General features: G+C 35.1%; 1 protein-coding gene and 1 long non-coding RNA gene across 2 annotated transcripts; one reads left to right on the top strand and one right to left on the bottom strand.

Moving 5' to 3' along the window:
* Nucleotides 1-1,568: 1,568 nt before the first annotated feature.
* On the bottom strand, nt 1,569-2,660 carry LOC145064563 (uncharacterized). Its single transcript, XM_079011986.1, has one exon. The coding sequence runs from the start codon at nt 2,658-2,660 to the stop codon at nt 1,569-1,571; it is 1,092 nt and encodes a 363-aa protein (XP_078868112.1).
* Nucleotides 2,661-5,963: 3,303 nt separating this feature from the next.
* On the top strand, nt 5,964-6,976 carry LOC145062376 (uncharacterized). The gene is made up of 2 exons (XR_013687543.1): nt 5,964-6,306; nt 6,407-6,976. It is a non-coding gene; the product is annotated as an uncharacterized LOC145062376 (long non-coding RNA).
* Nucleotides 6,977-12,731: the final 5,755 nt, after the last annotated feature.

The following is a 12,731-nucleotide window of genomic DNA, read 5'->3' as shown; positions in this document are numbered from 1 at the left end:
ATAAAACTGCTATCTTGTCCCACTTATTAGTCTCATGGAAGTTATAAAGGTATTAATAGGTTAAGAGAAACAATGGTTTTGAGTTTATGGACTTATAGGGCATGCATAACCATAAAGTTAGAAACTTTATGGTCTGGGACATCTTTTTAAGTATAGATCTAGCTTGGGACGTCTAGACGAGGTGTATTAAGAACTCAATGAAGTTTTGTATGGCCACAACGTACACTGGGCGTACCAAGGTGTAGGTGGTCAGCGTCCCATTTTCTGGTCAAGGCGTTTATGCCGAGCGTACAGCTGACTACGCCCTGCGTACTCAACCTGTCGAGCTTAGCTATTTTGGGCTTCGAATTTGGGCCACCTTTGGGCCAGATTGGCTTGGGCCCTTACTGGACTTCCTGAATGGATGTGTTTTGGGCCAATTGTGGGAATGGATCTTAGGATGAGGCCTAATTAGGGAGTTGGGCCCAATTTGGAAAATTAGGCTAGTTTTGGGTCTTGTATATTGGGCTTTTGGATTAAGAAATTGGAATTGGGCATTGGCCCAACTTAAGGAAGGGATGGAATGGACTGTTACCATGTGTTTGGGCCCTTGGCCAAGATTGGTATTCAAATTTTGACTTAGTATTTGTTTATTTTGATAGTTTGGGATTCTCGGTGAGTCAGCAGTCAGAGATTTAAGTACAGTTCGACATTGTGAGGTGAGTTTTCCTCACTATACTTAGGGGTCGAAGGCACCATGGCCGGTCCATTGGATTGATATCCTGGTAATTGTTGTTATGCTGAGTATAAGTTAGGTATGCATGCTAGTTTGATATGCTAGTCTGGTAGGTCTATAGGACTACCTGTGATACTGTCTGATTATCTGTATGTGTATTTAGATGTTACATATCGACATGTTGTGTGGGTAGGGTTGAGGTTATACTGCTTCGTGCGGTAACCAACAAACCCTGTAGTATTCCAGATATGGGCTGAGGGCCAGGGAGAGCATGCTAGACTCATATTGAGGACTCCTAAGCATTCCAGATGCGAGCTGAGGGCCAGGGGAGCATGCCAGCCTCGCACTGAGGGAAGATCATATATATTCCAGTATGAGGATTGAAGGGGTAAGCCAGAAATAAGTTGTGGGCTCGAGAGCAAGCCAAGCTTATGTTGTAGGATTGGGAGTAAGCCAGATGTGAGCTGTGGGCCTGTAAGGCAAGCCATACTCATACTGTGGGCTCGGGGGTAATCCAGTCTGTAGAGTTGTGGACCTATTACATGTTGTTATTATGTGTGCTATTTGTTATGTATCGGTATTTTGGGGGAACTCACTAAGCTTCAGGTTTACAGTTTTGTATTTTGTTTCAGGTACTTCGGATGATCGTGGGAAGGCGAAGGCTTGATCGTGCACCTCCTCACATTTTATGACTTTGATTTCTAGGATACTCTGATATGAAATTATTTTGAGAACATTTTGTAATAAAAAATGGTTTTTGGATGCTTGAAAAAGTTTAAAATTTTTATGAATTTCATGTATGTTACAGAATAAGAAGTACCACATATGTTAGATCCGCCTGACATAACATTAATTATCTTAGCGTTAGGGGTGGAGATCCTAGTTTCTCTGGGATCTTGTGACCATCCTGGCTATTCTCCTTGGTTTTTTTTCTTTTTCTCCCAAGGATCTCTTTGAGGTATCCCTTGCTAAGGTGGTAGCTGATTTCTTTTCTTACGACTATACAACCCTCCGTCATGTGACTGAAGTCTTCGTGGTAAGCACACCATTTGGACTTCTCTTTCCAACTGGCGGACTTGTTATCCCTCTTCGGCCATCTTGATTTGTCTCCAAGATCCTGCATAGCATGAATTATACCTGAAATATCCACAGAAAAACAATAGACAGTGATCTTAGGAAGTTTGTCTTTTTCTCCTTCATCTTTGAGGGCATTGACCCAGTGATGATCCGATTTGGAATAGGGCTTCGATTTGTAGCATCTTGGGGTCGAGGATTCGGCCTTCTTGTTAGGATTCTCGTGTTGATTTGAAAGGTTGTTTATCTTATGGAGTTCTTTATCCTCTTCAAGCCTTATAAACCTCAATGCTCGCCACCTGACTTCGTCTAATCTTTTACATGGAGTCATCACAAGGTCTTCATAGAATGGTGAATCCTTCCTTAGTCCCATCTTGAAGGCATCTACACCATTGGCCGTGTTGATGTTGGGGATGCTCAGAGCTTGCCTACCAAACCTATTAACGAAATCCCTAAGTCTTTCCTTAGGATCCTGAACCACTCGATATAGATCACTAGTGATCTTCTTGAAGGTTCTACTGCAAGAAAACTGGTTATTGAAAATATTGACTAAGTGTGCAAATGAAGTAATAGAGTATCGGGGAACGTTTAGAATCCATTTGAGAGTTGATCCTATAAGGGTTGAACCGAAGCCTTTGCATAGGCAAGCTTCCTTCAAGTGCCCTGGGATGGGAATGATCTCCATCCTTTCTCGGTATTGTGTTATGTGCTCTTCAGGATCTGTAGTTCCATCGTAAAGCTTCATGCTATGAGTTTGGAAGCGTTTAGGAACTTCAGTATCGACTATCGCGGGGGAAAATATCGAGGTCCTGTGACTTGTTGGAGATGCTTCTGGTATGGGTTGGACCACCCCAGGTACGCTTGAGATCATTTGTCTCAACTATTGAAGTTCCTTAGCCATGTTTGGATTTATTCTTGAATCAATATTAGTATAGTTAGTATTAATAGTATTACTATTTAAGAAGTTACTAGAATCAAGGTTTCTAGGAGTCTTGAAAGGGTCATTGAGATCATTGATCATAGATGCTCGGTTGTCCATAGTTGTCCCCCAGGGTGACGCCACAGTGGTAAGAACCGTGTTCTTCTGGTGATTTTCAGAGGATCCTGCATTATCAAAGTTTAGGATCCTTGGTTGTACAACTGTGGGCGTTGTTTCCTGGGATTTATGAAATTCTGCCTTCATCCTTTCCACTTCTCTGAGTAGTGCTCTATTCTCCTCCTGCTGTTGGGTCACATGTTATGTCATTTTCCCCATCATAGTGAAGAGTTATGTAGTGCTCTATTTTCCTTGGTTAGTGACCGAGTCAGTCGGATCTTGGAGTCCCGAAGATCCCAAATTTCCTTGGTTAGTGACCGAAGGGGTGCTTTTCTTGGAAGCGTTAGACGTTTTCCTCTGAGTAGGGGGCCCTCTCGGAGGAGAAAGTAGTTTTTTGGTCGAAATGGAAGGAGCAGAGGATGAAGAAAGGATCGGTTGTGTAGACATGATCTTTTGATGATTTTGAACACCACGACCCCATGGTGGGTGCCAAATTGTTTTGGGCACAAACTACACAAGTACTAATCAACGAAATTGAATGAGAGGTTGTGATGTTCAAATTGTGCGTTAGCAAATGATAAAAGAGAGTGACACGATGGTTTACAAGGAAAGCCCTTGACCCTTGCTAGGATATCCGACACAAAACCTTGGGAGGTGACAATAATCACCTGCCTTGATGATTTTGTTTATGTAAAATGATGATTACAGAGAATATTTCACTAAGAACAAATGAAAAATAGTGTGTTGTGTGTGGGATACAAGTGTGAATTTATAGTCTAAACTAGCAAACATGATGTCTGATATTTCTGGGATTCTCTATGACCAACTTCACGAATGTTATTTGACTAAGTATTCCGGGTCTTTAGCATAGTTGACATGATTCTTCGTTGAGAATTGGTCTTCCCTTAACTACTTCTGCACATGTGTTAATTATGAACAACATATAACCGTTATAAATGTTAAATAATAATAATAACGGTGATAGTCGGGATCCTGAGGTAGCTGAGGATCCTAGATATTTGGTGGATATTGGCCCTAACAATAATAAAATACGGAGAGTCTTCTGAGTGAACACTTCTGACCTGGTAAATAACCTGAGAATACATGTATTTGAAATACGTCAACAAAAATTGTTAGTGAGTTCTACATGTTTTACACGAAGTAATTTTATAATCCAAAAGTGTTTTTATAAAATTTCTCTGGTTGACTAGCTTGTATAAATACATATCTTTTTATCAAAAGTATAAAAATAAACGGTTTTTAAAAGTGTATTTGGATTCATTTAAAAATATATCGTTTGCTCAAATCCAAATAGAACCATCTGTTGAATATATAAGAAAATCAAATTTATAACAAATCTTTACGGTTCTCATTATCAAAACAAAAAATTTATATAAAGATTTTAAATACCCATTTATATAAAAGAAAGTCATATCACTCATTGTGAAAAATATAAAATATCTTAATCTACTCTTGAAACCTTGTACAAGCATTCGTATAGTTTATATGTAAAACTCATAAGTTTCAAATTTATAAACTTGGTAAATTTGTGTCGTAGTATTTTTTAAGTATTATCTTACTTAATTTAGGAACCAACATTTAACGAGTGGACCAAACTCCTCCCACATACATATTATGTTTTCGTATAAAACAAAGGTTTTATATAAATAACTTATTAATTATAAGTTATTAAACTTTAATCAGTCATGTCGTGATATTAATTAAGTATTATACAACTTAATTTCTGGTATTATTGACACTTATCACTTTGACTCACAATCTATCTTACTACATACAATCTTTCAACTAGTACCACTGAACAAAAACCCCGTACAACCCAATATCGATTCTAAAAAGTGACAAGACAGACCTGGGAACTATAATGAGGTCATAACCGAACTATGACAAACGCCTCTCCACCAGCACTTGCAAGTTTTAATGCAGAAAGTTCACACCCAAGATTATTTACTGTCGTGGAATTTATCATTTAGGAAACGCAAACGCTCGTTTCAACTCGTCAGCCGATGGTTGTAGCTAACAACTGGTGGCGGGATGTCAACCCATATAAGTCTCCAATACTAAACTTATACCTGGCGTTCCTTGTTCCATAAGATTAACGATTATGACACAGAGGACTTTCCGCTAAAATGTATGGTCTTAGTATTGTACAAACATAACCCATGCAGCTTAGGAAATGATCCTAACTCATAAAGCTTTTAGAACAAATGTAGCTCATATAGAACGTCCCGTGGGTGTGATGGATCTTAACAATGAGTCTAGGCATCATAATCCTAAACTCTCCATTATAAGTATATCGAACACCTATAATATTTATAATTTACATGATTAATGCAATACAATATTTCGCAAATAACGACTCTTAAGTTGTGAACTCGATCATGTTATTTATTGCAATAAAAATCCATAACTTAATAAATTGAGTTGTATTTATATAATTAATATAAAAATATATTAATACATTTCCTTTCATTTTTGCACGACATTATATATTAAAAGTTAATTTGAATAATTTTATCTATTAATTATACATTTTCATAATCTCAGTCTTTCCTTCAATGTATGACAATGTACTTTCATTTTATAATCGAATAATATTTTTGGTCATTTGTATATTGTTTCATGCTTCCAGTCGATACTTTAACTTATACATGTGAATTCATCATTTTTGTGATTTACAATACCAACTTGTGTTGTCATAGCAATTTACATATAATCTTGTGATTTTTGATATTATTAAGTAATATATCACAATGAGGGATAAATATGTCATTTATAGCATTCTACTATAACTTATGCGATTTATTGAAGATCTATACATTTTCGATTTGTTATTTCATAAGCGTTTGACCAATATCAAAATATGATGCTATTTTAACGTATAACTGATGTAAATCATCAAAACTTAATTTGACACACATATATTCTCTCCCAAATATTAATACAATAAAAGATGGGCCGTAGAAACTCACTTTCGTAGCGTGATCTTGATCCCGGTTCGTTTTGGTGAAGCTTTTCATGAATAACTGCGAGGTCACATTTCTTGGACTTTAAAACAGTTCCAGGTTTGTTTTGGCATTACTCAATATTTGTAGGGGCTGAATCGGCCAATATGATCAAATAAAAAGAATTAGAGCTTTTGTGCCCTCGTCTGATAAATCCAAGGAAATGGAACATGAATGAAAGCGAACAGATACACGAACGAAGCACACAAGCGCGTCCGATGATTCATCTACCGAGAAGGAAATAGGAGAACGGGGGCAGCTTATGCTCCCAGCGACGGGAAAAGGCACCTCCGGTCCCTAGTTTCCTCTGATCGAGAAGGCTAATCACGAACGAAGCAGTGACAGGGAAGGCTCGGTGGTGGAAGACCCGTTGAGGAATCAAAAGGGGGGCTTCTGTCTCCGATGTTTGCTCCGGGGAAACACCCACTTCGGTCGGTTTTGCTCTCGGTGGTTAAAAGGTACGTGGACGGCGGCTGCTCCGGCAGTTCCCTGATCTTATTCTTTGTATTTCTTCTTCTTCTTCTTCTATTTTTTATTTATTTATTTATTTATTTATAGAACTCATTGGGAATTGGATGTTTGGGTTTGCTTTTGACATAAATCGATATAGAGAAAGGATGTTTGGGTTGTTTTTGTGTTCACAGGGGTGTTTGTGGGATTGGCACTCGACAGAAGTGGGATGAGGAGGAGGACTGCCGTAGCGGCCGGCAGCCTCTTCTTTTGGCCGGTGGTGAACAGGGGGAAAGGAGGGCAATGTTGTAGACATCGATCAAGAGGGGGTGTTTTGGTAGCTCCAATCGACAGGAAAGGGGGTAGAAGAGAGGCTGTCGCCTCCTTATTTTCACCGGGAATCAACACACCTCCTGTGTGTTTCTGAACAGCCAATCTGTGAAAAAAAATAAAAGAGAGGGGTCGAGAGTTTTTGTAGGAATAAGGTGAGAATGATTAATTTCTGCAATATGCGATCTTCACTCAGATTTTGGAAGACTTTTTGATGGATTTGTGGTACTTGGAAAATTTTGGAAGGATTTTGAGAGTACAATACATTCATTGATTCATGTGTGTATAAGTATGATGTATTGATTGTGTATTTGTTTGTATAAATAGAATACATGAGTTTGTGTGTGACATTGCAGGGAGTGAAGGGTTGATTTAGTCTTATGTGCTTGCTTGAATTTCTATTGACAGGAAAGGGGGTGTTTTGGTAGCTCCAATCCTATAAGATTGTATGTATTTTTGGTTGTATTCCCTTTTTATATACTTGTGTATATATATACTTAAGGCTTATAGATACCATTTCTTGATATACTTAATATATATTCTTGTGTTATGTGTTTGTGTTATGAGTTTGTTTCATAAATATGTGATATATATATATATATATATATATATATATATATATATATATATATATATATATATATATATATATATATATATATATATATATATATATAAATCGGAACCCATACGTTAAGAAATGTTAGAATTGTTAATTTATTAAATCTTGATCTTTATATATATATATATATATATATATATATATATATATATATATATATATATATATATATATATATACCAGGAATTGGTTGATGATAAAGTGAAGTTAAAAGCTTATCTTTTAACTCTATTAAATAATTTTTATTAGAGTTAAGACCCCTTTTTTAAGTGATTTGTTACACCAATGTGTGCAAATCTTCTACTTTTAGCATTTATCTGCCTTCTAAAATCATCACGTAGAAACATTTGTAGTGTTAAATCTATTAAAGAAATTTCATCATTACTATAATCTAAATTTCTTTAAAGTTGTTTAATAGCAATTCTGCAATCTGTTATTTGAGAAATCATGAACTTATTAGGTTCTTGTTTGGCTAATACTTTATTACTACTCGTTTGAGTTGTTATATGATTTTATGCTTTTTATAAAAGATTATTTATTATAGAGTTTATAGTTTTTGAGATTAAAAAAACTTTAAAAGGATAGTTTTGTTATAAATTAAAAGATAGTTTTCATACCTTGCTTGTGCGTGAGGCTCTGTGATCTCTTCGTCAATATTGGTGTCGACCGTTCCTTCTTCCCTACGTCCTGACTGGCGGTACTTATTAGTACTAGAGCATTATGACGAATAAGACTTCAGACTTTAAAAATACAGACAGTTTCACAAAGGATGGATTAAGAAAACTTCTCTTATTTATAAATGAACTAAATCCTAAAGGTTTTTACAATTTCGAACGATAAACCCTATATGGGGTTTTACTCACATATTTGTAGATTTCAATAGGAATGCTTAAGGCTCTCGTATTTTCACTCTGCCTACAAATGAAAGCATAACTCTCTATTCATAGAAGCATAAAGAGGATCTGATACAAGTGTTTTACGTCACTGCTGACCAAATGATCCACTAACTACATTATTGTGTAGTGGCTTATCTTTGAGGGTCCTCTCTTATCTAGAGCTTGTCGAGGAATCTTCTTTAATAATAGCTTTGCCATTATTATTTTCGGTGGTGGAGGCCACCTTGATGATTAAGCAGTGACAGTTGTATCTGTTAGTGCTTTTGTGGAGCGTCTTATAGATGTCTACCACGTGTTTGCCGATTAAGTTTGGCTTTAGCAGGGAGTTTTGGAAGGCTAAGAATAGTTGTTCATCGGCCGGAGAAATCTCTTTGCTGTATTTGTTGTAGATTAAGGTCTTCTCATTAGCATCATATCCATTGACGAAGATCTTGTCATCCGATGAAAAACTGAAAACCTTATTGATAAATATTTCAATCTAGATTTTGCTAGCTGGAGGATATAGGCTCTTTCAAGCTTTTCTTCCATGGCTTTGCTGGGCAGACAGGTTTCTTGTTTGCAGATGCCTATCTATACTAAATGACGAGGATGATATTTTATTTCATCCTTATCATTCCAGTATGGGATGCTACTGTTGAACTTTAGAAAAATGTCTTGATCCTTTTTGCAGCATCTTGTTCTAAATATTTTTATTGCTTTTGTAAAGCTTTTAGAGAAAAGATTTATTTCCTGCAGGTTTTGACTAGGATAAATGGTTTTTACTAATCCTAGTTGAAATGCTTCATACACTTGTAAAGAGTTGGCATTTCTGTAGAAATTGTAGTGGCTTAAATTCTTTCCGTCAATAGTGGAATTTTTTCTTCTACAAAATTTTCTTCCGTTGTACTTCGAGCATACCTGTAACAATACTCGAAGTCTTTTATCTTGATTTCTACTAGGAGGTCAAATGTGACTTCTTCAGTATTTTTGGGAGTTCTTCTTGGAAGGCTTCCAATAACGGTTTTGGGACTTTTGTTAGAATTTTAAGGCTAATTTGAATGTGTTAGGCCTTAAGGTCTCTGCTACAGTAATAAGCTGTAGTTCTGAGCACCTTTAAGATCTTGTGTATTGATCTGCAACTATCTTGGCTTCAATAAAGTTATTAAACTTTTTATGTTTAATATTTTTAATTCCTTTTGTTGCCTTTTTGGTGATATTCTAGTCTTCAAATATACCAACGTTGGGTCCATTGAATACAACGTAGTATGGTTTTGAATTTTTTTATTAAGAATTTGTAACAATTCCCGTGGGATTTGAATTCCCTTATCAGGTGATCCTGATCATGAAGGTGAACCTTTAGTTTTTGGGATTTGAATTCTCCCGTTGGGTCTTAGATTAAAGTCTAAGGGTGTAACCATCGTTATTGGAGTTTGTACTCCTATCCGGATTTTTGGTAAATCCAAAACCTTCAATGGATTTGTTGAGTCTTTACCTGGAGACGTTTGCTAAGGACTATACATTTCTTTTCTTTTTAAAGGAGGTGAAACATTGACCTCTTGTTGTTCGATGTTCTTTTAAACACTTACATTTTCTTCTTGACTCATAGGAAAGGAAGGAGAAGAAAGTTCCTTTTTATGTTCAGACATAAATAGTTTTACAATTTTTAATAGGTATCTGACGAATTCCAATTCTCTCTCAAGAAGAGCTTGTTTGAGCATAAGCTCTTGTTCTTTCTCCATTTGAGAAAGGCTATGTACCTGTAGTCCAAATTAGGGACTGAGGTTAAAACCTCTTGGGTCGTTAGACCACCAAAGTATAACACTGAATGGCTTTGATTCCTGCATGAAAAGAATATCAAACCTGAATAGTTTTTCTGTTGGAATTCTCAAGTTAAGAAGTCTGCAAAGATATTCTTTTCTCCTTTAATGTGCACTACTTCGAAGCTATATCTGGAAAACCACATTTTCCATAGAACTAATCGACCTTGTTTGTTATCTCCAGAAATGACATTTCTTAAAAAATAAGCAAAATTTTTGTTATCTGTTCTTACTGTAAAATTTACAGGTGTTAAATAGATTGAAAACTTTTCGATTACTCTTTTAATGGAAATATATTCTTTTTATTAGAATGATAATTTCTTTCAGCATCCTTAAAAGATCCTGAGGTGTATCTGCAAATTAATTTTTTGGATTGATCCTTAGAATTTATTGCTTTAAAGATTCCTCCCAAATAATTATCTGAAGCATCAGTTTTCATAATTAATTTATCATCTACATTAGGATGATATAGAGGTGGAAATTCTTTTAGGTTCTTTTTTATTTTTTTCCATATAGCTAGAATCATCTTTAGACCATGACCAAAGGACATCTTTCTTAAGTTTGCATTGTAAGTGGCTTCGTATTTTTGCAAGTTTAGGAATGTAGTCTGAAGCATATGTTAAGATTCTTAAAAATCTTTTTAACTGTATTTTATCTTCAATTTTATTAGGAAACTTATGAATATTTTCCGAAATATGATTTTGAAGACGAAAACTTCCTTGTTCTATTTCTAACCCAAGAAAATTTATTTTACTTTTAAAAAGTCGTGCTTTCTTTTTGGAAAGAATGATTCCAAGAAGATCACATTTTTTGAGAACAACTTGCTACATGTAACAAATGTTCATTTTCATTGTTGCTGAATATGAGGATATCATCTACATAAACACAACAAACTTTTTCAAAATATATGAATGTATTTTGCATATGTCTTTCAAATATAGATGGAGCTTGTTTTAGACCGAAAGGTACAACAGTCCATTGGTAATATCCTTGGGGACATGTGAAAGCTGTTAAGAGTTATGATTCAGCGTCCAGTAAAACTTGCCAAAAGCCAGATTTACAGTCGAAAGACATGAATATTGTTTTTCCTCTAATAAGGGTGAGAAGTCCATCTTTATTAGGGAGATTATGGTTGTCACCTATAGTTGCTTTGTTAATAGCTTTGTAGTTAACAACCATTCTTTTCTTTCCTCGTCTTATTTCTACATCATTTTCGACAAGGAAAGCGAGAGATCTGTGAGGAGATTTACTAGGAATGATGACCTTTATTTTAAGTAGTTCTTTGATTTGTTTACTAAATTCTTCGACGTATTGAGGACTGTATTTCATATGTTTAACTGTGATGATAGTGGTCGGGTCGATTAATTTTATGTTTGCTTTCATCTATTGTTTGGACTTTATTGGGTCTATAGGATTTTCTGAGCAAACATTTTCAAGTAAACTTTCAATTTTTGAAAAATTTTCTTGGTTAAGTAAAAATTTAAATTCTTCCTCATTCTCCCCCATTTTAAAAGGCAAGGTTTCTTTAATTTTGCTTTAAGAGATGTTGACAGGTTCTGGTTTTTCAATTTTTAAATTAATTTTCATTGATTCTAAAAATCCAGATTTTCCATTTCTATAAGTGTTTGTGATTTTATCAATAATGATTTGAACACCATTGTTGTGGAAAGTAACTGTGTTGAGATTTGTACAAAGGGTCTATACAAAAGACAGATGTTATTTCCTAGGATGAAATCTTTTCCACATTCTTGTTGGTATACAGAGGGGATATGGAATATTTCTCCGACAAGTCTTATCTGTAAATCAACACATTTTTTGTTGATAATTACAGTTCCGTTTGCTGTAGAAACCTTTATAGGTTTTGGACTGTTAATCTAATGTTTTTTTGGAATAACATATTTGCTTGCGATACAAATCCTTTGGAATGAAGCTGGATGAACAGGCACTTGAGCCTGGAACTGATGAATTTCGGGGAAAACATGGAACCGAGCACTATACCGGGGGGGGGGGGGGGGAGACATGACTGTGACTTAAGAGACTGGATCCTGTATCAATATAACAATTTAAACAATTTGTTTATATCCGACGAATCTAAATTTACCTTTAACATAGATTAAATTAGGATTTGTGATAGTTAGAATCACATTTTTAGAGTTCATGACCTTTGAATCAGTCTAAATCAGTACCTGATTCTGTAGATGAAGAAGATGATGATTCATCAAGAGGTTCTTCAATCAATATGTAGACAATTTGTTCATCTTGAAATTGTTCTTATATAGGCCTAAGGTCCATAGATGATGCTACTTCAAGGAGTTTAACCTTTTGTGGGTAATCCTTCCTATTAGGACACTCATTGGCATAGTGTCCTTCACTGCAAACCCAACATCTACAATTCTTTTTATTTTTCGGACAAAATTTACTTTTGTCTTTTGTTTTTTGAAAATCTTTTGATTTTTGGAAATATTTTCCCGGTTGAAACCGTCTAGTATTTTTCTGTTTTGAAAATCTTTTGTTGTTCTTTTTTGAATATTTATTAAAGGATTTCCTTGAAGAATTATTTTGTTTATGGGTAGTTTTGCATCCATACTCTAAGGGTTTTTCTTTTGTTAAATGATTACAACAATTTTTGTTAAAACGTTTTAGTCTTTTTTTTATGTGTTTGATAGATTACACATTTTTTGAATTTCATCAATAACAATTCTCTTAGCAAAAGCAAGACTGTAAATTGTGGCATTTGTAGATTTGGTTATAAATCTGTTATGAGATTGTTGTCTTACAATATGATTTTT

Source organism: Lactuca serriola, chromosome 7 (assembly GCF_051521515.1).
Source record: "Lactuca serriola cultivar US96UC23 chromosome 7, Lser_US96UC23_V15, whole genome shotgun sequence".
In the NCBI taxonomy this organism is placed as follows: domain Eukaryota; kingdom Viridiplantae; phylum Streptophyta; class Magnoliopsida; order Asterales; family Asteraceae; genus Lactuca; species Lactuca serriola.
Note: the sequence above shows the minus strand (reverse complement) of the source record. Positions and strands in the feature narration are given on the sequence as shown.